Source organism: Labeo rohita, chromosome 22 (assembly GCF_022985175.1).
Source record: "Labeo rohita strain BAU-BD-2019 chromosome 22, IGBB_LRoh.1.0, whole genome shotgun sequence".
Lineage (NCBI taxonomy): Eukaryota > Metazoa > Chordata > Actinopteri > Cypriniformes > Cyprinidae > Labeo > Labeo rohita.
Genome location: NC_066890.1, coordinates 9,255,785 through 9,280,728, shown reverse-complemented (window position 1 = coordinate 9,280,728; position 24,944 = coordinate 9,255,785). Strand labels below are relative to the sequence as shown.

The 24,944-nt window shown below is 38.9% G+C and overlaps 1 protein-coding gene across 10 annotated transcripts in view; it reads right to left on the bottom strand.

Annotated features, from left to right (window-relative positions):
- abi3bpb (ABI family, member 3 (NESH) binding protein b) overlaps positions 1–17,884 on the bottom strand; it is a 29,255-nt gene extending 11,371 nt beyond the window's left edge. Inside the window, exons 1-12 of one of the 10 annotated variants that reach the window (XM_051095429.1) lie at positions 17,612–17,884; positions 11,463–11,642; positions 8,146–8,214; positions 7,825–7,957; positions 6,744–6,925; positions 6,599–6,651; positions 6,078–6,114; positions 5,340–5,411; positions 5,054–5,128; positions 3,241–3,441; positions 1,909–2,076; positions 772–837 (exon numbers count right to left, since the gene is read on the bottom strand). In XM_051095429.1, the coding sequence (XP_050951386.1) occupies positions 772–837; positions 1,909–2,076; positions 3,241–3,441; positions 5,054–5,128; positions 5,340–5,411; positions 6,078–6,114; positions 6,599–6,651; positions 6,744–6,925; positions 7,825–7,957; positions 8,146–8,214; positions 11,463–11,642; positions 17,612–17,702 (1,327 nt within the window). In that variant the 5' untranslated portion in view covers positions 17,703–17,884. The remainder of the gene's footprint in view (positions 1–771; positions 838–1,908; positions 2,077–3,240; positions 3,442–5,053; positions 5,129–5,339; positions 5,412–6,077; positions 6,115–6,598; positions 6,652–6,743; positions 6,926–7,824; positions 7,958–8,145; positions 8,215–11,462; positions 11,643–17,611) is intronic. The other 9 variants (XM_051095428.1, XM_051095431.1, XM_051095430.1 and 6 more) reach the window with 9 other exon arrangements.
- Between the last annotated feature and the right edge of the window lie 7,060 nt (positions 17,885–24,944).

The following is a 24,944-nucleotide window of genomic DNA, read 5'->3' as shown; positions in this document are numbered from 1 at the left end:
TTTGCATATTTTGTGGCTGTTTTACTGCTGATACCTGATTTTTATGATTTTGTTAGTCATCTGGGCACTAAATCAACTGTTATTCTATTCAATTCTTGGCAAGTCTTTTGCCATGTTTACTTCAATTTGTGAAGTAGAGTAATGAGAATTAATAGTTCATGGATAAATACTATCATTTATAATCTGTCAGCCTTTTTTTGTTTTTGCTACATGGATAAACAATATGGAAGACCAAAAAAAAAGACCTCAAACCACATGGAAGCTCGTGACTACAATAAAGCATGCAAGTCGTCATGCACACAATGAACTTCAACCAGAAGCAGCTACAGTCCTCTGCAGAAGTTTCAAACATTATTGCTGAAATGCACAAATAAAAGAGCCACAGAATGTTACGAGACAGTTTAGGACATTGCGGTGGGTTTCTGTGTCCTCCGAAAGACATGTTTTTCTCTTGAAAATAAATGTCCTACAGCACCACGATGGTTTAGAAATTAAAGAAACCAATCTGGGGAAAAGCTTTGACAATTACACCACAAAGCTCGCGGCAGCATGGGATCTGCAGAAGCTTGCAAAACGACAACAAATGTCAAAGACAACATGGCAGATTTGCGAGCAAATGGGTTGACTGGTGAATGAATGGACGGATGGATGGACAGACACGAGTTTACAGGATGGGAAGGACACCAACATGGGCACACGGGCTGCGTTACAAACAGACTTTCTGCAGGTTAATGTTGGCTAAAACACAGAGGACGAGTTGGCTCTGTTTACCCATTCTTGTTCTGGACCACACGACTGGTTTGGGGAGAGAAAGTCCCTTATGGTGCTCACCGTTAGCTGTTGGAGGGGAAAAGAGTGGGTGTTATGGAGAAAAGGAAGACTAAGGCAGCATCACATTGTTTGCTGAGGTGCACAGCAGCTGAAGACAACTGGGGTTTTACATAAAGAGTTATAGGCTGCCGCTCAACTACCTGAGGGGAAGAGAAGGCTTTCAAGATCAGATTAGTGCAAATGTTGGCGGTCTGCGTGCCCATCGGGCTAAATCGCACATACTTCGCTGACAGTAAAACTGTCAGGTGTGACAGAGTATGATGGTCTGCACACACACACCACATGTTGCAAAGGAGAAAATTTGGCTCTTGAAGAAAAATTGCCCCAAGAGAACTGCAACCAAAATAACACAGCTGACGGGGGAGAATAAATAGCTGACAGGGGAGAACAAAGAGGGGGAAATTATTTTCTTAAGTGTTTTTTTGTTGTTTTCCAGTAAAAAAAAATAAATAAAAATATAGTATTTTAACAAAATTTATAGAATTTAAAAAAAAAAAAAAAAAAAGTATTTTTTTATTGAGATTTATACATCTTAAAGCTGAAAAAAAGGCTTTTCATTGATGCATGGTTTGTTAGGATTGGACAATATTTGGTCAGTGTACAACTATATAAAAAATGTGGAATCTGAGAGTGCAACAAAAAAAAAAAAAAAAGAAAATCGCCTCCAAATGAAGTTCTTAGCAATGCATATTACTAATCAGAATTTAAGTTTTGATATATTTATGGTAGGAAATTTACAAAATATCTTCATGGAACATGATCTTTACATAATATCCTAATGATTTTTGGCATAAAGGAAAAATTGATCATTTTGACACATACAGTGTATTGGTGGCTATTGCTACAAATATACCCGTGCTACTTATTACTGGTTTTGTGGTCCAGGTTCACAAATATCCCTTGAAAACAAATCTAATTAAGATTTTAATTATATGAAATTTTAATAAAAGTGTCTTTTTGCTAAAAAAAAAACAAGACAAAAGTACTTGACGTGAAAAAATAAAGAAGAGCAGAAAAGAAAAAGAACAGAAGAAAGAAAAAGACTGGAGTACGAGGGGTAAGAGTAATATCTTTTACCCCCATATCTTCTGGAGGAGTCACCAAGCCTGGGGGAAGAAGGTCTCATGCCATTAGAGAGAGAGAAATGGTATCTGCCCAGGGATGTCTCGTTCCTGGAGGTCACTGTTAAGACTGAATCAACGGGTTTGGGTGGAGAAGAGATGGATTCTTTCCGGATGTTCTTACCTAGATTACAAAAACAACAACAACAGCAGCTTTGGTTATGTATTGTCAACTCTGTGAAGTACTGCATGTTGAGGCAGGCACTGTACAATCATGTTAGGCCTGCTATGTGTTAAAAAGATTTGCCATCTGCGAGCTGATGAGAGATGTGAAAGTTAGCTAGTTGTGTTTCAGGTATCAACTCTGCTAACTGACTGATTTGGAACACTTTCTGTAGGTAGAAACTTTTGTGTTAGCATGTTGCTAAGCTAACAGTGCAAAATTTTCAATAAGCATAAAAATGTACAAAATATGAAAACATTGTATGACTGTATAAGTTAATTTGTAATTACAATTTTATTGATACTTATTGGTACTGGAAGAATTATATCAGTAATTACAATTTTCCCAGTGCATCATGGGATTGGCTATCCCACATTGGATGCATATTTTGGAACACCTATGATGACTAAAAAACTGTAAGTAGCTTACAATGTTTGAAAGAGAGAAACTATTATTTATAGTACAGCTGAATGATGTGTGATTTTAACAATAAATAATGTCTGTTCTGACTGCAGTAAAACTAAATCTGACATGCTGGTGATTGCAGTAAAGTGCAGCAGTGCATTCCTGTGAAGACAAAACATGGTAGGGGAGGATACAGGAAAGCTTGATTTCAGACAATAACACAGACATGATATACACCAATGGGACGGTTGTGATAGCTTGCCTGACAGAGCAAATAAATGAGAGGATTATGTGAACTGATGTCACTGGTTCTTGCTGTTTTTACTGGCAGTCTCAATTGCATAGACTACAGACAGCTCTTCCTGTAATCCATTGAGCTGGAGTGTGAAATAATGTCTGTTTGTGGCTGATGTTACCAAATTTGCTTGACTGAAACGTGGTTTGAACATCCATTAATTTCCTGCGTATCACTTTTCTCTGAAACCAGTGGAGAACGAATTGAATAAAGCTTTGAAGTCTGATATTCTGGTGTTTAGTCTAATTTTTGCGGTGGTGGAACGCATAGCCAAAGGTTGAACGGCAAACGCCAAAATAAAATTCCCAAGTATCTATGTGACTCACTGAAGTAATATGTTATTTTTTCATTACCTGTCAACCATCAGATCCTGAAAACTGAATTTTTAAAGAACTTAAAAAAGAGGAAGGAAACATTGGAATTACCAGAGGAACTATGTGGCATCTGAGTGGCACTAGGTGCACTGGTTTGGGAGTGTCCGTGTGGGGGTGTCCGGGTACTGCTGGGTACGGAATAGGGGGTAGGGGTGACCGAAGGACGGGAGGGTTTAGTGGATAGGAGTTGGGGAAGGACGGGAGGGATCTCCACCAGTTGAGAGGAATCATTTCTAACATGGCTGTCTGAATCTGTTTAGGAGAAAGGAGCAGATGAGCTCTCCATGCTGGAAAAACCAAGCCTTTACACCTCACGGAGGTCTAGTTGGTCAACCAGTTGAAGATGGAACATGGTTAATCGGATCACCAGCTTAGCCAAAAAGCTCAAACCAGAGGTCCCACCAGGTGGTAGGACAACTGATGATCTGTCTAGCTTGGACCACCTTAAACTGGTTTTATCTGGATTTCCCAGCAGGACTGATTATTGAGACCATTAATGGAGTAAGATTCCCAACAGGGTGGCCTGTACACTCAAAGGGTACAGTGATGTCATAGAAGGTTCTCCAAAGAACCTTCTTGAAAGAATAGTTTTTCTTAGTGTGAAGAACATCTTTAGTAGAATGGAAAGTTCCATGGATGTTAATGGATCTATACGGAACCATCAATGCCAATTATCTTTGAGAGTGTTACGTTAAGAATGTTTGGTATGATATTTAACACATCTGTAACAGTTACTCAGTCCCATCCCATTGACTCTTGATGGTATGGATACTTGAGTGCCTGTTACCGACGTTGAGTATTCATTCTGACTGTTTTCTTAGGGGAGATGAGAATGAACTTGATGACTTTGGTCTCATAATCAGTTTGGCTCCAAGTGGAAAAACACAGAGAGAGTTGTACTGTTATCTTATCCAGAGTTCAGAGACAGAGGAAGACAGGAAAGGAGGTGGGACTCCCAGAATTCTGCCTTTCCCCTGCAAGAACTAACATGGGACTGATTCTTTCTCCGCGTGCAGTGACTTCATGCAGACTGAACAAAGGCCAGCAGATCAAAATGCAAAAATTCTGAATGAAAGGGTTGATGAGATCATAAAAAGAGATGGTTTAGAAGTTCAGAAGATAGAAAACAAGATGAGGTTCAGAAAAACAGACTAAAGAGGGACGGTGTCCTGCAGAGTTTAGCTCCAACTTTAGCCTCAGCACACCAGTTTGGAAGTTTCTAGCATGCCTAATAAGACATTAATTAGCTGGTTCAGGTGTTTAATTAGGGTTGGAGCTAAACTCTGCAGGACACCGGCCCTCCAGGACAGAGTTTAGAGAAAGGATTCACATTGACACAGAAGGACAAAGAGAAAAAAGACAGAAATAAAGACATAGAGTGCCATTTATGGCTGCAGTAATAAAACAGATGGGGGACTGAGGAAACCAAACATTTATAACAGTTATGATGTGATTGACAGGTGATGAAATGATAGGGGATTGAATGTGCAGAGATGAGCGTGACAGGGAAAGAGCTGATTGGTGGACACAGAGTGTCTGACTGGTGCTGATGGGTGGAGCGTGAGCAGGCCTACAGAAACCGCGCCAAATGCGTGACCATGCGTGACCACAGAGGGGCTTTCGCTGTGCAGCACCCTGTGAAAACTTACACTCACACTTCCTCCTTCTCACTGTGGAGGCGACCGGTCAGGAATCCTCATCACGGCGGGATCAGGACTTTCTAACTCGACTTTCTTACAAGGCATGCCAGCATGCAGCCAATCATAACAGCGGACGTCTTTAATCCCCACCCACACCCAGCAAAGCGATTACCAACTGACTGCTCATAAGCAGAATGATTCAAAACAAAACATCTCTCGGTTACCCAATGGGAGCTGAGGCCATTTTGGCTCATTGGCTCTTGGAGCAGCCACAGTTCCTTGCTGGCCCATTGGTGGCGCTGTGGGAAATAATGCAATGTTTTCATAAATGGAAAAAAAAAATGAGAAAGAAAAAGTGAGCAGGCATCCCCAACAAGGCTTTTGAGAGGGGGAAAGTACTGAATGTCTTTACTGTGACTTCAAATGCCAGTTTAAAGGGAATGACTGGAATAAAACCAAATCCTGTATGAAAGAAGAGTGCAAACAGAGGGAGTGAGAGGGGAAAATTACCAAAAGATGTTCTGGGACCTCCATTAACGCCTGTGTTTTTGGGCTGTCCTGGCTGGCTTATGTTGTTGAGAACTAGAAAGGAGATTGCGAAGGAAGAAACCAACATAAAACGTTTTCAAACAGATCTCCAGGTTTGACTCATTTTACAGATGGACCAAAAGACAGATTAAAGAATAAACATTCACTCAAAAATGAACAACCTGTAATGCAGCATAAAGTGACTAGGATTTGCCAAGCCATGAAAAAGGCTATCAAGGTTTAAAACCTAAATACACCTTAAAACTATGTAAAGACAATGATAGTGTGCAAACACTGCTGTGTTATCAAAACATTCCTTTGTTTATTTAAGGATTCTGACCAGCCTAGCATAGCAACAGTGCCTCAACCAATAGTGTGAGTTTGGGGTGGAGTTTGACCAATGCTAGACTGTGGTTATTAGAAGCAAAGAAATTACACACTTTACATTTCAATTTTAGCATGTTCCATATTCAAAGCTACCTAAGCTACTCTTTAAATGTCCCAATACTATATTTCTTGATACCTTTTAAAGTTTGACAGCCTTTGTCACTATATGCTTCAACTGTATAGAAAAGAACAGTGTGCTTTTGTACAAAATTATTTACAGAAGGAAGTAAGTCATGCAGGTTTGAAATGACATGAGGGTGAATAAATGATGACAGAATTCTCTTGTTTACTACATACAGGGCAATTCTTAAAAGTAGTAGTTGATGGTCTTACCAATTCTAGGTGGGAACAGACTGGTGTGGGGTCCAGCCTGTAAAAACAGGGTTACACACATTTTTTTCCTTCCTTCTTTAAAAAAAAAAGACGTGTAGAGTGAAAGAACACAGAACAGCTTTCGGTCTTCATATCATGTAAAGAACTCTGTAATCAGGGTCTCTCCACCGTGTCTAAAGTGTTCCTGAAATGCCTTGACAGGCATGTATTATTTCCAGTCTCCACTGAGAAAGTCAAGTCTCTTACAAACATCCATATGCCAACAACTGGTTTCTTAACTCAAGAGATTGAGAATATGTGAAAAAAAGAGTTTGCTCGCAGGCAAATCTCTTTGTGTTCATGACAGTTCAAAAACAGACTATGGCAGAAAAGAAACTAAGAAAGGAAATCCTGGCTAAACATGGTGGGAGACCAAATAAACAATTCTAAATAATCTTAGACAGGCAATCCAGGAAGATATAGCTTTGAAAAATTCAAAGCATAGAGTGCTAGCAAGATTGACATGAAACAACATTACATACCAAAGTCTTGGCAAGGGGACGGCTGGGCTTGTAGTTCATCTGCATGTTTTTGTCTGAAAAATGGTAGCAATGAAAGTTACGCTTGATCATATTTCAGTTCCTAAGCCAAAATAAATTTGAATCAATGTTTTGAGGCATCTGTTACCTCCCATGTTGGTGTTGTGGATCACTGGCTTGCTCCACATTCCACTACGGTCGTCCTTGTTGGATCGGACACCAAATTCGTAGTTTGTGTTGGGCTTGAGGTTGTCGATCACAGTATCAGAGGTGGGGCAGGTCTGGTAAATCCACTTCCTGTTTCTTTCTCTATAGCGGATGGTGTAATGCCTGATTCAAAGACACATTGGTTATTGTAAATATCTAGTAGACCAAGGTTCTCAACTCTGGCTCTTGAAGTTCCCTAATCAAACTTCAGCTGATCAAGGTCTTCAGGATTACTAGGAAAGTTATTGGCAGGTGAGTTCTTCAGAAAAGTGGACATTGAGGGCCAGAGTTGATAACCCCTGTAGCAGACAAACATCTCATGAGTCATTTCTGCACCCTTATTTTGGCTAATCATCAAGTGATGCTTGTTGGAGACCCCATAATTTGAATAAACTGATTTTCTGTCACCATAGCAGTGGTCAGGTGTTAAACAGAGGGGCTTATGTTAGGTTTATTAAGAGTACTGGTACACGACTTCAGCTCCCAACTGTTTTGGTCTAGGTCAACTTTTCCAATGGCTTTTCCAAAAGTCTCCCCTTAACGGAGAAAAAAGTTCACATACTTCTGCATATGAAAACCAGAGCGAGTTAGGGAGGCTGAGCGTATGTCAGTGCGTCCCAACAGTGCTTGTATCCTCAAAAAGCGTTTAAAAGTGGACGCATACCACACCTGCAGTGGCAGGGATCCATATCCCACACATTTTTTTCTTCTAGGGTAGAAAAACATCACACTCATTGAATGGGTCTCTCGGTTACGCGACATAAATCCAGTCTCCTGTCAGTGCAGTGAGAACTTTGAATAAAAACCTGCACTGCACTGTAAGGTTTCTAAGGACGGGACCCCTAAATGCTGGAGACAGGTTGCTATGATATTTCATTATCTTTTTTTCTCCATGTTTTTCGGGTTAAATGGACCCTAAATATGAAGTGAAGTAAATTAAGTCTTCCTCTGGGATTTAGGGCACTCATATGGAACACGTTGGTGGAGGAAAAAGTAAAATCCAGATGTTGTGTGCAACTCACCCATCCTCCAAGCAGTCGTTCATGATGTTTCCCTCGTAGGGTGTCTTCAAGTAGGTTCCCCAGGACAGAAGCACGGATGTCGGCGTGACAGAATCGATCACCAGGTGAAGAGGTTTGTCCAGGTTCACCTTACCTGTTCCAAGCCCAGATTTATTCAAAGTTACCAGAAGCCAATGCTAACTGAAGGTCTTCAAAGGTTCCTACTGGTTCAATAGCACATCTGTTGCGTGTTTTCCACTAAATATACCCTGTCATGGACTATTTCGATTTTTAAATCCATTGCCAATACTTTTCTTTTTTAAAATGTATTTTGCATGCTACCTGTGCAGTGCTTCTTCACATCGTTGGTTGGGATGGGCTGAACAGCTACCAGGTACTTGGGCTCAGCATCTGTGAAAGCAAACATCTCAAGTTATTTAAGGGTTCAAACAAAGCCATAAAAAGGGCAATTTCATGGTGCAGTGCAAGTTCCTTTCATGAACTTCCGACCAACAAGAAATGTAAAGGCTACAACACATGTCAACAAAAGGTTGACCCTTGAAGGCTCTCATGACTGTGTGTCAAAGTCTTATAAAATCAGATAATTTGACCTTTTTGACAGTGGTTTCAATTCCTGGTCCTGAAGAACTCCCAACATTGCACATTTTAGATGTGTACCTAATCAAACACACCCGATTTAACTCCTCAGCTCATTAGTAAAGACTTCAAGACTTGTCTGTCAGATAAGAGCGGCATCACAAATGTGCAGGACCAGGATTGGGAACCACTGTTTTATGACATGGCAAGGTTAGTTAAGGTCGTAAAAAATACATTTACTTTGACAAATCCATGTAAAACCTCTTATTTGGAAAATGATTAAGATATTTACACACTGAAAGTATGTAGAACAAGTTTCATTTGTCATACCAAGTCATTCACTTTAACATTTTGTTAAAAATGATATAAAAGTTTGTTGTAATTACTTGTTGCATGTGATTCAGGCCTTTACTATATCAAGAACACTCATATTTGTCACTGACCCACAGTTCTGAAAGATTCTAGTGGACTTTTGTTTAATAAAATGTCTTGAGTTGTTTAATGGGAATCGTTTCACACTGTTTATAGCTCTGTGATGACAAAAGGTTTGCTAAACATCCATATTTCCAATGTAACAGAATTAAACAGCACATTTGCCAAATATTTGATTTGTTGGGGTGATCAGGTTGCCTTTCTAACAGTTATGAATAAGTACACAGGGAAAAGAGCCCATTAGACTGATACAAAATGCCAGTACCTAAGTCCACATGAATCTAAACATTTATGAGTGTATGTGCGTGTGGCATGTCAAGTTGGGAAGACGCCAATAACTGCTTTCGCCTTTCGACCATCTGTTGTGCACGTGTATCATATTGAAATCTCAGCACACACTGTAAATTCAAGTGAAATGATCCTTCAGTCTGCAGCCAGTATTGAATAATGATGTGACTGTGTGTTCCCGTGTTGGATTGCATAGGTAAAGAAGCCAAAAACTCAGAGGCCCTTCCTTTTGGAACAAACAATGCTTTGTTTTCAGGCTTCTGGATAAGCGTATAAGCGTCAATGCACAATCATTTATATGCTTGCATCAGTGCTTTCCACTGAACTGAACTTCAAAGGCCTCGACTTGAAGGTTGATACCTTATTTATTTCAATCTTAAATCTCGACAGAGAGACACATATGAATGCATTGTGTGCCGTCAACACTAGTGACCAGAATTGCATTTTCTAGGTTATTAAATTATGACACTGATAAGCCGATAATGATTTTCACATCATTGCTGTTAACCGATAAGTGCCCGATATTAAAATTCTACATAAAGCAAATACTCATTTTCATGTTATGGCTGATAACTGATAAATGGCAAATCTAAAACTTCTATACAACATTGATTATTTGCATTTTCTAGGATATTAAAATTTTGTGTGACACGATAGGCCGATAATTATTTTCACATTAAGTTAACCGATAAGAGTCCGATTAAAATTCTACATAAAACAAATGCTTATTTTCATGTTAAGGCTGATAATGGCCAATATAAAAATTCTACACAAAGTTGATCATTATTTTCATTTATTTTCATAGCTGAAAACCGATAAATAGCTGATAGTAAAATTCTATTCAATTTTGTTAAAACACTTAAACTAAAATACTTGTTTTAATTGCTATAAGTAAACTTAGGCATTATAATGTACAGTATGGAAATGGATATTCATTTTGAGATTTGCTAAAAGTAACATTCAGCAGTGTTTTTAAAATATTATTAGGATATTACAATTCTAATACCGATAAGCCAATAATGATTTTCACGTCATTGTTGTTAAGTCCGATATTAAAATTCTACATAAACAAATACTTATTTTCATGTTATGGCTGACAACACATAAATGGCAAATATAAAAATTCTATATAAAGTTGTTAATTATTTTCATGTTATAACCGATAACCGATAAATAGCCGATCAAAAGTTCTATCCGATTTTGTTAAAATAAAATACTAAAACTAAAATAATTATTTTAATTCCCATAAGTAAACATAGGCATCAGAGCTTATTTTGTTAAATTTTGTTAAAATAAAACACTAAAAGTAAAATAATTGTTTGAGATTTGCTAAAAAGAACATTCAACAGTTTTTAAATTAATATTATTATTTTAAATAACTTAAAAGTCAACATTAACTGACAGCATATATATCTCTTATATCGGCCAATAACCAATATGGTACCGATAAATCCAGTGAAATCCACAAACAGCTGCATTCTGTTGTACCAGCAAAATTGCTAATATAAAAATTCTATATACATTTGTTGAATTTGATTATTATTTTATGTTATAGCCAATAACCGAGAAACATCCTATAGTAAACTTCTATCCATTTTTATAGTTAATCAAAGGATCTATTTTATAATTTTAAGATTTGATAAACATTTAACAGTATCTTTAAAAATTTATTTATTTATTTATGGACTTAAAAACTAATGTTAAATGGCAGTGAAAGTTATCTAAAATCTAAAAATAAGAGAAACAAGTATGAACAAATAGCTATCAAATATCGTCCAATACCGAATTTAACAAAAAATCCAATGAAATCTACAAGCAGCTGCACACTGTTATACCTACAGAAGCAAAATGAAGCACCTGGCATGGACCCATTTTGTAAAAAATAATATTAGCTTTAGGGTCCCTATGACCTGACCCTAACCTCTTCAGAATGAACTCTAGGATTGTAGCTCCTGGGAGAGTGATGATGAATGGACAACAGGAAGTTATTTTACAGAAAAAAATAATGTGGTTAGTGTTACTGGGAGTAATATGTGACCTTTTTACCTTGTCAAGTGTGATGTGTGGCTTTTTGGTGAAGACAAATACTGTGGTTACCAAACCCTTAACAAATAGCATTCATTTTGGGTTCGATTACAGTTTATGTTCTCAAATAATGGCAGAGTTGGCCTAACATAGGTGTGCAAATCAAAACGGTGGTTTCGATGGGTCAAGGAATCAACATTTGTGGTTACTCTTCCATTCCCATGCTAACCCACAAAACAACATTAGTGATTGTTTTGTGGGCTTCATTCAAGCTCTTAAGCGAAATAACGGCTGCCTGTGGTTAAACTCAAACTTACCAATCTCAGTCTCATAGGGTTCCCCGTTTTCTGGAAGTTGAATGAACTGTTTGGAAAACATGCTGGAACCGTAGCCCAAGATGTAACCTTCAAGTTTGACGTCAGGGTTGGGTCGGACGAACTTCAGTACTATGGTGTCCTCGGTGGCGTTGATGCGAACCTTCATATTCTGTCTTCTTACTGTGAAAAGGAAAAAATTGTGTTTGAAATACTTTTAATTGGCTTATGAAACAGTGCTGCAGCTCTTCAAACGTTTTGTGTTTCTATGTTTGACATTCAATGGAACTGCGTAAAAAGAGTGACTTTCAGAACACCGCAATGAATAAATGATTAATTACTTAAAGAGTAAAGAGTAAGACTTTATGTTTCCCATGTGTTTGTGAATTTATGGGGTTTATTGATTTATGAGGCCAAAGGGGGACAGAGGAGTACTCTTTTGAGAAGCACAAAAGTGTGTGCCATGAAAATCATCGTTGAGGTAAATCAAGGACAATGGCTTTCACAGTTGAGCTCCTCATCACTTCCCTCAAAGGACAGTAGCATATGGACCTCCAATATTGCGCACTTGTTACGCGGCATTACATTCAGAGGAATTATGAGCTTTGTACAGTTTTGGGAATTTGACACAGACACACTTTTAAAGTGATCTGATTCATTATCTGTTCAATCCCGCGCCAAGCAATTCATTATAAATTACCTCCTTTTTATACCAGCGTCGTCTTTCACTGCCATTTCATTGGATAATTTGCAGCGTGGAAAATGTCTCGAGTCAGTTTCAGGCCTATTCTAAATCCAATAAGCCACCAGGCTGAGCGGAGGTTTTTCCGCTTCCACCTTTTTCCCATCAATCAGAACTGTTTAACGATTACGCTGAGTTAAAGAGGCCACGAAATGTCCTCCTTAAACTGATTTAAACTGGTTGGTCGGGGCCTTTGGAAAGTGATGTGTGTATTTAATGTTATAAGTAATTGCAAGCGTGGCAGGTCAAGCTCTTCGCCCCTATTTGTCAAAGTCATGATGATAAAACACAACTTTAACCGAAGCTCTCATTAATCAGGCTTAATACAGGGGCAGTTCACCCAAAAATGAAAATTCTGTTAATAGCTATTCACCAACCTAAAACCATTTGATGTCTGTAGAGATTTTTTTTTATATATATATATATATATATATAAATATATATGAAAAAGTCTTCAACAAAAATTACCACAGAGGTTCATACGACAGATTTGTATTATAAAGTCAAGTCTTTTAGTGAGCTGGTAATTCAAGAACTGCACTGACCAGATGATTAAGTCAATGAGTTGAATGCAAAAAATGGATCAGTGAATGAATTGGGTTAAGCTGGTCGTGAGCTGGTTATAAGCTGGTTATGAGCTGGTTCTGAGGAGGAGCTAGTTGCCTAGGACCAGCATATGACCATCCTAAACCAGCTCAAACCAGCTGCCATGCTTCAACACATAGCTAACCAGCATATGCTATTTTTTTCAACAGGGAGTCTCAATAAAAAAATGATTCATTCATTGATTCACTTCTTGAGTTCAACTCAACTGATTCAGTTGCAGAGGTTCTAGAGTTAACAGCTCAGCAGAAGATCGTTTGACGTCAGAAGACTTGAGTTCAACTCAACAGATTTAGTTTTAGTGATTCTGGAGTTCCCTGTTGAACAATCCAGCATATGCTGGTTTGGTATGTTTTGAAGCATGGCTGCTGGTTTGAGCTGGTCCTGAGCTGGTTTAAGATGGTCATGTGCATAAACATCCAAAAACAAAAATAAATCACCATAAAATTATTATAAAAGTGGTCCTGAAGTTGATGCACTATATTATAAGTCTTCTAAAGTCATACGATCTTCTGGTGAGCTGTTAACTCTATTGAAAAAAAAACTAGCATATGCTGGTTAGGTATGTTTTGAAGCATGGTTGCTGGTTTAAGCTGGTTTAAGATGGTCCTTAGCTAGTCATGTGTTGGTCCTAAGCAACCAGCTTCTGCTCAGGACCATCTTAGGATCAGCACATGATCAGCTTAAACCATCTCATGACCATCTTAAACCAGCTCATTTTTAAACAGGGAAACTCAATAAAAATGATTTCATTCACTGATTCACTTCTTGAGTTTAACTCAACTGATTCAGTCGCAATGGTTCTTGAGTTCCCTGTTGAAAAATCCAGCATATGCTGGTTACGTATGTTTGGAAGCATGGCTGCAGGTTTGAGATGGTTTTAGCTGGTCCTGTCGGAGAGCTAGTTGCTTAGGACCAGCACATGACTAGCTAAGGACCATCTTAAACCAGCTCAAACCAGCAACTATGCCTCAAAACATACCTAACCAGCATATGCTGTTTTTTCAATAGGGTGAACAGCTCACCAGAAGATCGTATGACTTCAGAAGACTTTTAATATAGCGCATCAACTTCAGGACCACTTTTATAACCATTTTTTTGTTGTTTTTGGATGTTTACGGTCACGTTGAACATTGTTTGGAAAAGAGCTGCATAAGATTCTTAAGTTTTAAGTGTTTTTTTTTTTTATTGCATGCTATTTTTGTGTTGATGAAAAATAGCAGCATGCAAGTCTGGAAGAAAATAAAGGTGAGTGAATAATGACAGAATTTAATTCTGAACTATCTATGAAGGCGCCTTTCAAATCTTCCTACATTGAAGCATAGACGTGGAAAGTCAACATGCTAATTCAGTAACTCGTCTTCTTAATCTTTTGAAATCAGTTAAACAAACAGAAATGAGGAAGCGTGTGTGGTCAGGGAAGCTGCTGGATTTGTACGAGGGAAAAAATACAAACCACTAAATCACTGGGATCATTGTAAAATAAACTCAGCAGTGAAGACCACTTGAAAATGAGCTCCACTTTAGGTGTTCCCTACCATTACAACAATGTACTGTATCACTTTGATTAACTATAATTAACAGGCAGGCGCAGTCTTGCTCCTTCATCTATTCATTCACGTATTTTTCAATTCCTAAACCACGTCAGAGTAGCTTTACACTGAGGCCAAGACTCTGAGTCATGGGTAAGCTTGACACTTGCGGTTGAGCGGTGTTATTGGTTTACCTGTTCTCACCAGCTTGTTACCACAAATGTTTAAAAGCTGTAGCTGAGGGATTTTTTTCTGTTCCCAAATTTTAATAGTTTTACATCTGACAAGAATCGTAAAAAAGCTGTGTTGCAGTTACAAGAGTTTTACCATGCCAGTGGAAGAGGGCTGGACGATGGTTTGACCTCTGTGGTCAAGGGCAAGGAAAAACACAAACGCATTTAAAAGCATGTCAGTCTGGTGGTTCTATTTGCATTCATTCACACAGAAGTGAATGAAAGCAATGTATAAAAGAAATTAATACTTCCAAAGTTCATCAGTTGTGCAGAATAAAAAAAAAAAAAAATCTTGTTTTAAGGGAAAACAAAAGCCAACAAGCCAAAGTCTATTACATTTCAACTTAGAAAGAATAACATTTCCCATCCCTAAAGAGTTCAATAACTCGAGTAATTATAGTCTTAGCCAAGTCACGTTGCACACTTCACTTTCTGAAGTAAATAAAATTATTGCTAAACTATTGGATTGCACATGGATGAAAAAGAAATCGACTCCACAGAATCAGTGTTTCCTTCCTGTGTTTTTGAATCCAAAGATTTGATGCAGTACCCCTAACAATCTAGAAACGCAGAGGGTGGGCAAATAGCAGAGATATGCAGGGGAAGCAAAAGGGGGAAGGTATATCTCATTTGACACCACTGACAAGCGTAATCATGCATGCTCTTTCCTGGCGCTGATGTTGAATGATTTCCAGACTCAGACTGATCAGCTCCCATCCAAAGCCCTGCCCCAAAGCTGTGTTCTGTCAGATACGGTTCGTTTTTAGCTTGTGCATGAATACGGTCCAGTTTTTTATTGGATGTCTGGCACTTGTTCCACTTGAAACATAATTTACAAACACATTGATTTCTAGAAGGGTCAGTTTGATTCACAGCATTCCTCTTGGAATGAAGCCATGCAATACAAGGCACTTGCCAAGTCTGGATTTAAGATCAGCTCACTTTATCAAATCGAGCGACTTGTTGCTGACTGTATTTTCATTATGTTTAAGTCTTTAAATAAGAAATTAGTTAATCCCAAAAAGTTACAAGTACATCTTCGTCCAAATCTATATGACTTACTTTTTTCTGTGGAAGATAACAGTGTTTTTAAACATGTTTCGTCCACAGTATCTTAATTTGCAGAAGAAGGAAGGCTGTAGAGTAATGAAACGACTTGAGGGTGAGTAAATGATGACAGATTTTGTTTTGGGTTGAACTATTTCTTGAAGTCAGCACTTTTGATGGAAAATCCAGAAATCTGGTCCTTATGTTGAACTCCAAGCTCTTGCGCACCACATTACAGGACAAACATGATGATTTAAAAAAATGGCACCAGACTTCAGAAGAAGCAAATCACCTGAGGGCACAAAGGGACTGTAAATCTACCGTTTTCCCAGACTTCAGCAAATCATTCGTCTTTCAGGCACGTTTACAACAGTTCTGATCTCTGCACTCAACAGCTGCTCTCCTCTCCCCTTCAGCCCCCAAATCCTTTCATCCTCCTTGTCTCGTTCTGACTTTTCTAAGATGCTCACTTAGACACATTTTGATATGACCACAACCAGTATTAGTAGCTTACAGACAACCCTCGACTGTTAACACCACACCCAAACACATTGAAAATTCAATGTTATTTTTCTCCCCTCCCTGATAGTGTTTGGCTTTGGATCTCAGGGTGCATTGTGAACCTCCTGTGCTTGCTTTTACAGTACATCTGCCTGCACATGACTTGTTAAGCCGTCTTTGCCCCAAGGCAAGTTGGAGTACAGTAACAAGTAGAAGCTATGTCTGAGGCGAGTGAACATGCAGACATCTCAGACTGCTGAAAAAACCAGCCTAGGAGGGTTTGCTGGTTTTAACTGGTTTAAGATGGTCTAGAAGGTCTCCAAGCTTGGTCAAGCTTGTCTTACCTGGTTTAGCTGGTCTCCAGCTTACCAAGCTAATGTTGTGGAAGTGGAACCAGCTGAAAGTGGCCCAGAACCACTTTAAAACCAGCAAATCATACAAGTGTGTTTCTTTTCAGCAGGGATGAGATAATTTATTTTCAATGTGTCTTGTTGAATTCAGCCCCACCCGGTAATTTAAACCCTGTCTTTTTGTCCACTCAACATCCATAAGGAAACAAAGTTGGCCAGCGAAACATAAACACAGAGTGCTGCTAGGCTGATTGACTAGCTGTGCCGAATGACGCTCGGTACAAGAGACAGGGCACCGAGCCAGCGCAGACATTCCTCCCCTCCGGAGATGGAGGTGGTTTTTAATAGCTGATAAACGAGCGCTGATAGTGAACCGAGAGCTTGTATTACTAATGCCGTAGCTAATCTGAGCACTCAGGGATGCTGGGAGCTAGAGATCTTGCAACGATATACATTATATACGCACATACATCTGTGGCACTGAGGAGGCTGGTGCTGGAACATATGTAGATACATTCAAAAATGCACTAATTTAGCAAGCCCTAGAACACACACAATCAAGCACCATCACGGAATATATACACACACGTACACATGCACAAAAAAAAAACATTGGTTTTGGCCAGCTGCGCACACCATGAGGTAACCATTATCGCTCTACTGTTTCAAATTTTAGCCTATCAAAATTAAATGTTATTTTGCAACCGGCGAGGACAGAAAATCAAAGTGCCTGGCTGGTTTCTGAAGCAGGATTTTGGACATCTGCGGACAAATTGCACGTGCCTAATTTTCCAGCACCTTTCAGGTTCAAGCTCATTTTTTTTTCCCCCTTTGCAGAGTTTGGCCTCACCCCATCTGTAATCACGCTGCATATAATTTCCCTAAAACTCCGCTCATGCACGCCCAAATGCACCTGCAAAATGCATTGCATGTTCTTAGAAATGAGTGAAAAATAAAAACAATGATTGGGCATCTTGCGATGCAAATGCAACAGGTTAATCATAATGATTACTTGAGCGTTAACTTGTCCTTAAAAGTTAAAGCTCAACACCTTTTTGAGGTCACATTTCAATCCTAATTTTATAAGAACTACTGCATGACGTTTAGAAACTCAAACAGGTGCATAATAAAAAACACTGCTTGCCTCTGACTCTTTGCGCTGAGCTGCATGCGAAGAGGAGAATTCCTGCGAGCGTCAGAAGGAAGCCCGAGTGAAGGACAGTGCTGCCTGCCATGGTGCTCTGCTCCAATCGAGAAGGGATGCTGCCCGATTTCTCTAAGTCTGCTGCTGCTGCTGGTTCTTCTGCTGGTGTCAGGTCAGGACTTCTTGAGCTCACCGTGTGCCTCTGCTGAGTGATAGACAATGCGAGGAGTCCTCCAGGATGTATAGTGACCAGGGAGGGAGGAGATTGCTGATGTGTGCCTCAATCACACCCACCCTCACCGATCCACTTACGCACACACACATTTGTGGGGGGTGAGCATGGCTTTCATTTACTGGTCTCGCTCGACCACACACTCTCTCACTTTTTCTTCCATCAAGGATTTTTTTCCTGCAGCTTGTGTGTTTGTGGGTGTACAAGTCTGTGCTTGTGTCAGAGTGTTCCCTCCAAAATTTGATTGGACCTAGTACATGGACTTGGGGCACCCCTTCAATGTCAAACAGCCCAAAGGGAGTCTGTGCTCCAGGAGGACAATGAATGCATAAAGTGGACATTAAATGGACAGAAAGATGGCATATACTCTATTTCATCATCATGGACAGAAGCACTTGTCTATCTATCTGTGCCCATTGCTAACCACTGTACATTACGTCTCGTCTAGAAGGGAGTCCAGCACAGATTCTCTGCCAAGGAACCTCACCTCCAGGGACATGGGCGGAAATTAGGGAGGTGGGGGTGGAAAGTGATTATAACGACAAGTGCTTCCAACACGTGCCACCGCATGCGACGTGCAAAGGGAGGCACTCGCTCCAGTGAGCCTCGTCTGACCCACAGGATGTGAACAAAGACGTATTCATGAATCAAGCCACCCAAAAATTATGCAACTGCAGCCTACCATGTGTCTCCTACTACATCATCAGCACAGATCACCATAAAACAAGAGCTCCACTCCAGAACGTCCCGTGCTCCGAGAGGAGTTATTTTAAAGAGCATTACAAGCAAAACAAACCTGAAAGACGAAAAGAACAATTTGGGAAACCACTCCCAATCATGACTCAAACAAAACGTCACTCATTCGCCTACAGCTGCTTGATTTACCAACACAACAGTTTACAACCAAGCGAGTTGCCAGAATCAGCTCGGCAGGACATGCGATGCCTTCGGCTAGAGCGTTAACCCTGCGTATGTATATACATAAATATGGTTTCTACAGCTGGTACCGCTCTGAGTCTCCGTGATTGCCTTGTAAACTCTTAATGAGTCACTTCAAAAGACAGAGGTGGATAGTCTTGGACAAATTAGAGAAGACTTGTAGAGCAGAATCAGGTCATTACAGCTTTGTTTTTCATACCTGGAAACATGTTGACCTGTAACCCTCCCTAGGAACATGCCTCAAATTGTTATGCCGCCATTTAACTGCTTAACCATCACCCTGAGGTCAAGCAGCTCACCTTTCAACCGAGCAATGGATTTTGCAATGTTTCAGCTTGAGTTGTGGTATGCCAACACCTTTGTAGGTTATGCAGTTCATTTGTAAGGATATCGAATACACCCTACTGGTGGACCAGCATAGCAAACATACAGTTGAAGTCAAAAGTTTACATACACCTTGCAGAATCTGCAAAATGTTAATTGGTTGACCAACATAAGAGGGATCATACAAAATGCATGTAATTTTTTTAATTTAGTACTGATCTGAATAAGATATTTCACATTAAAGACATTCACATATAGTCCTCAAGAGAAAATAATATTTGAATTTATTCTTAATACTGTATTGTTATCTGAATGATCCACAGCTGTGGGTTTTTTGTTTGTTTGTCAAGTAATAGTTGTTCATGACTCCCCTGTTTGTCCTTAAACAGTTAGACTGCCTGTTGTACTTTAGAAAAATCCTTCAGGTCCCACAAATTCTTTGGTTTAACAGCATTTTTGTGTATTTGATTCCTTTCCAACAATGACTGTATGATTTTGAGATCCATCTTTTCACAATGAGGACAACTGAGAGACTCACATGCAACTATTACAGAAGTTTCAAATGCTCACTGATGATTGAGACGGAAACATGATGCATTAAGAGCCGGGGGGTGAAAACTTTTGGAATTTTAAGATCAGGATAAATGTAACTTATTTTGTCTTCTGGGAAACATGTACTATAAGTATCTTCTGTGGCTTCTGAAGGGCAGTATTAAATGAAAAAACAAAGATATTTAGGCAAAATGTACACATCTTCATTCTGTTCAAAAGTTTACACCCCCCAGATCATTCTGAAGCATCAGTGAGCATTTGACCCTTCTGCATATGAGTCCTTCAGTTGTCCTCATTGTGAAAAGATGGATCTTAAAATCACACAGTCATTGTTTAAGGGTTCAAATACACAAAAATGCTGAAAAATCAAAGAATTTGTGGGAGCTGAAGGATTTTTTTCTGAAGAACAGCAGGCAGTTTAACTGTTCAGGACAAACTCATGAGCAACTATCACTAAACAACTACAACAAAACAGCAGGTAACAACACAGTTTTAAGAATCAAGTGTATGTACTTCTGAACGGGGTAATTTTTATTAATTGAACTATTATTTTCTCCTGTAGACTATATGTGAATGTCTTTTATGTGAAATATCTTATTCAGGTCAGTACTAAATAAAAAACAACATGCATGTTGAATGATATCCCTCTTATTTTAGAAAAATAATTAACATTTTGCAGATTCTGTAAACTTTTGACTTCAACTGTATCTAATAACAATGCAAATAACAATCTTTTGAATCGAACATGTGCCAAAATAATGTTATTGTTGACTGTGCTGTGATATCGAGAACCGTGAAACTGGTATCAGCTACTGAAATTTTGGTACGTGTCCATACTAGAACACACACAGATGACACACAATCTGCTCATGGTGTCTCCTGCTACAGTACATATCAAATTGTTGAGTGTTGAAACTAAACAAAAGATCTGACAGGCTCCATGCAGTGTGCATGTCATAGAAATCACGGCTTGCATAACAGCTTCACCACGTCTGGCCTGCAAATCAGGCCTTTTAGAAGGGAAAATCATTCTTAGCCTTACAATGCAGCCATTGTCTTTTAGCCTTGAGCAAATGGCATCAGTTGGAGGAGTGTGATGTGGATCTATGAAATTTTTCTAAAAGGGAAACAAACATTTAAAGCCTCCCCTCCAGCACCCCCTGCTATACATATATAACAGATTATATTAATGAGATGTTCCATGACCTACCTGTCAGGTTGAATTGCCTTCCTCACAGGTATCACTGACACAGGCCGTATTAATGCCGCTCAGGTTTGGGCTTGTTCCATTGTATTTCACATGGATGAGAAGTTAAAGCTCTAAACATCTGAACTGCGTGGCTTATATTACTGCAAAAATGGCCAATGAAAATGTCTCATCACCTTAATGGCACATTTCTGATTCTAAACCTCAGTTTGCACACATCAAGCAGTTCCTTGGATTTCAAGGCCTGTTTGATACGTATACATAGAAGCATTGTTAGTCCCATCTGTGAAACATTTCATGCTAAAATGAAGCCCAGCTCAAAGCAGCTCTGAATTACCACGGCAAACGTTCAACAACACTCTCTGGTGACTTTCAACAAACTCCAGACGCTTGATTTACCAGTAGATGCATTTAAATAGAGAAAAGAGAACTTGCAGAACTGACTTTTAAATGCTTAAAAGTGCTTTTCTGGTTAAACTTTTCAATGCAAAAGTTTTCAATGCAGTAAGTTCAACCACTGATGTCAAAACAGGAAACGTTTTGCTTTTATGATCTGGAATGGTTCTAATATGTGTGTTCTTAAAACTGAAACCCATCTGAAAATTCCCTGCTGAGTCACACGACCCATAATTTCATCCTCATCCTCCGAGGAAAAACACTCACCAGTTTTGTGACATCCATTCATCATCCGTCTGTTCCTACCCTCCAGTGGCATGTTTTCCTCTCTGACCCAGAAGAAGCACATTGATCTCGAAGAACTCCAGCATGTGCTCATGGACATTAACCTCTATTCTCAAACCATCAATCACTGTATTCTATCTGCTGGAGTGAATCAAAGAACATGTTCTCCAGCATGTAACCCATCTGTTACCTTAGAGATCACCCTGAGCTGCTGAGATTTGACTGAGGATTAGTACAGAACAGTCTGTTACATTTTTTCAGCTGGAAGTTGTTGGACATCAGTAATTGTGCATGAGTGGATAGTGATTTATGTTTTGTTTTGGTCACTGAAAATGAGGGGACAACTTGGTCTTTGCAGCAACCAGCCAGTGCTCGAGTAGCTCACGGGGTTTCCCAACCTTAAACCTAAATCAAATTTTGTGCGTGGGTTAATGACGTCATGCTTTTTTTGTCTGGATCTATCAGTTAATTCCAAAACACATAAAAATGCAATTCATACTTTTTTTTGTCTTTGATTCTGGTCCCTTAACTCTTAAGGGGATCAGGGAGCCCCGTCAACCTGAACGCTGTGAGGACCAGCTGTACATCTGGAACCGGCTGAAGAGCAACGTCCCAAGCCCCCTTTGTAGGAACGGCATGCTGGGTATTTTCCACCACTTTATTTGCATGTCTAAGGGGAAAAGAAGATCATTAGGTGAATGTAGGTCAGAGTGTCTTCTCGTTCTGCTTTTGAGATCCAGATGAGACCCAAACCCTGTGGGTTTTAATGCCTATTAATGCTCTGGACATCTTGTGCATAAATGTGTGGACGTTACATGTTCCACATGTTCACAGTGGAAGAGACTGCAGTGCGTCAAACTTTAATTTCTCTCGCTTGAGGGGCCTGGATCACACCAAGACTCTTAGCACATTTAACACTATAGACAGGAGTGTGCACAGTAAAAACCCACATGTGGGCAGCTGACAAGACACATTTCATGGAAGACTGACATCTAAAACTTTTACACTTCTAAACTTTTAGGAGCTTATTTTATATCAACTACAAAAATATGATGGTGAAATATAATTAACGACCATTTCCTGACCATAAAACATATACACTTTCAATACAATTATAGAAATACATATTATATTATATTATATTATGTTATATTATATTATATTATATTATATGTGACATTGCACCACAAAACCAGTCTTAAGTAGCATTTGTAGCAATGGCCAAAAATACATTGTATGGGTCAAAATTATCAATTTTTCTTTTATGCTAAAAACATTAGGATATTACAAAGTAAATATCATGTACACTATGATATTTTGTAAATCTTTAATCGTGAAAAAATCAAAACTTAAATTTTGATTAGTAATATTCATTGCCAAGAACTTAATTTGGACACCTTTAAAGGCGATTTTCTCATTATTTTGATTATTTTGCATCCATACATAAGGGAAAGTATATTTATTCACCTTTCAGATGAATCTGTTAAGCTTAGAAGCACACGACTCTCAATCCTTTACATTTATTTAGCAGATTATACCGCTCCAAATGTATATTAATCTTTACAAAACTACACATAATTATGATGGTATAACGCTTTGGCTTCAATATGTGATCATTTTTTACGACAGAAATATTCCAAGTACGTTTTGACAGGAATTCAAAAACTGGACTGAGGAGTTTTATGTAATAAAGAACCACATACCTGTTCAAATTCACCTGTTCATGTGAGGCGTTTCCTGGCGATTTTAGTCCAACAGCAGTGAACATACCTAGAATTACTGATGAATTCTATCATCTTTACTTCAGATATCATCTTCATTCTCGACCGTTTTTAACTTATGCCGCTCTGAAACGTTGCCCATAATTAGCTCGATGAACAGTATTATGTATACACCTTATTTATTTATTTATTTATTATTATTATTATTTTTTTTTTTTTTTTACGTAAGAGCAGGTGCAGCCATTTGTAAATTGTATGGGTCTGGCTTCCGGTCGCATCCAGCTATTTTTAGCTGTACAAAACACCTGGTTTTGCTGCTCGATATTGCAAAGTGTCTTACCATATCATCTTAATTATGAACACTCTGGTTTGTAGTGCAAACCATTTTACCGTTTACTACACATTGTTATTCTTCTTACCTCTGTATTGAGGAATAAGGTGGATACAGTTATAGTGGGGACTTCTTAAACAGTTGTAGCCTTTAACATAAAATAGAAAACAACAAGTATATACAATTTCTGCTTTATTCTGTGATCAAAAACTACATAAAATCAGTAAAAGAAGTTCAGTGAAAGAGAGATATTTATCGACTATTATGTAGTCATAATAATCATACAAGATCAAACATGTCTTAAGTGGAAAATTGTGGCATAGGGTAAGCGATATTCCTCCAAATTTCAGAAGATACTCCTTTTGGTTTGTTGGGTTTGCAGTTTGGTTGCAGATGTAACCCATATTGACTGATCTTAAACAACTTGGCAGAATCTGCTTCAGTCTACTTATTTTGTGATTGTCACATGTTGACTTTTCTTGTGGTGCTTTGTTGGTAGACCATTGATGGTAGACTGAGGTTGATTCAAGCCAAAACTTGAGCACTGAAGCGTTTGTTTGCTTAAAATTCTGATTTCACTGGTGACCTAGAATCTCCATCACACCACATCTAGATGCTCCCAAAGTAGGCCCTGTCATCAACTACATTTGCAAGTAATATTTTGGACAGTTTGTTGAGGAACATCTGGACTTGTTATACTTTCATTTAGATGATTCATCCCTCAACACAGCGGCTTGCTGCGGAAATGAAAGTAGTTTTAAGCAACCTTGCTGTAATTGATATTGTACAGTAAAGAATGATTTCTTGTTGACGAGTTTTGTTTGAGACATTGAGGTCTCTTTCTGCTAAAGATTCGAAATAAGAAATCTGGACCAGACCTTTTGCCATTCATCAAAAGTCTGGTTACATGAGACTACAATGATGATATCTCAAGTGTCACACTTTGGGATTAAACCTACAACCTTACAATTACCAACTACCACTAAGCCACAGCCATTCCCATGATACTTCTGAGCCATTTAGTGCTATGCAATTATCCGATCTTGATTTCACTGTTGCTGAAACAAGAGCTTACACGGTCTCACCTCACATACAGAAGCTTCATGACCACTCCATGGAAGCACTGACACAAAATCTAGCCTCAAATATGTACTTTTCCCACATTTCCCATGTAATGCTGGCGAATTCCTTATCTGTGATCCGCTGCCAAAACATCTTAATTCAGTGGAAGCAGCAGTGGTTTCTGAGAGTCATAAATCGCATTGTCTGATGACATCCTCAACAAAGCCACTGCAGCCATTTCATGGTTTAGTGGAAAGTTTCTCTCAACTCAGATTTCTACCTTT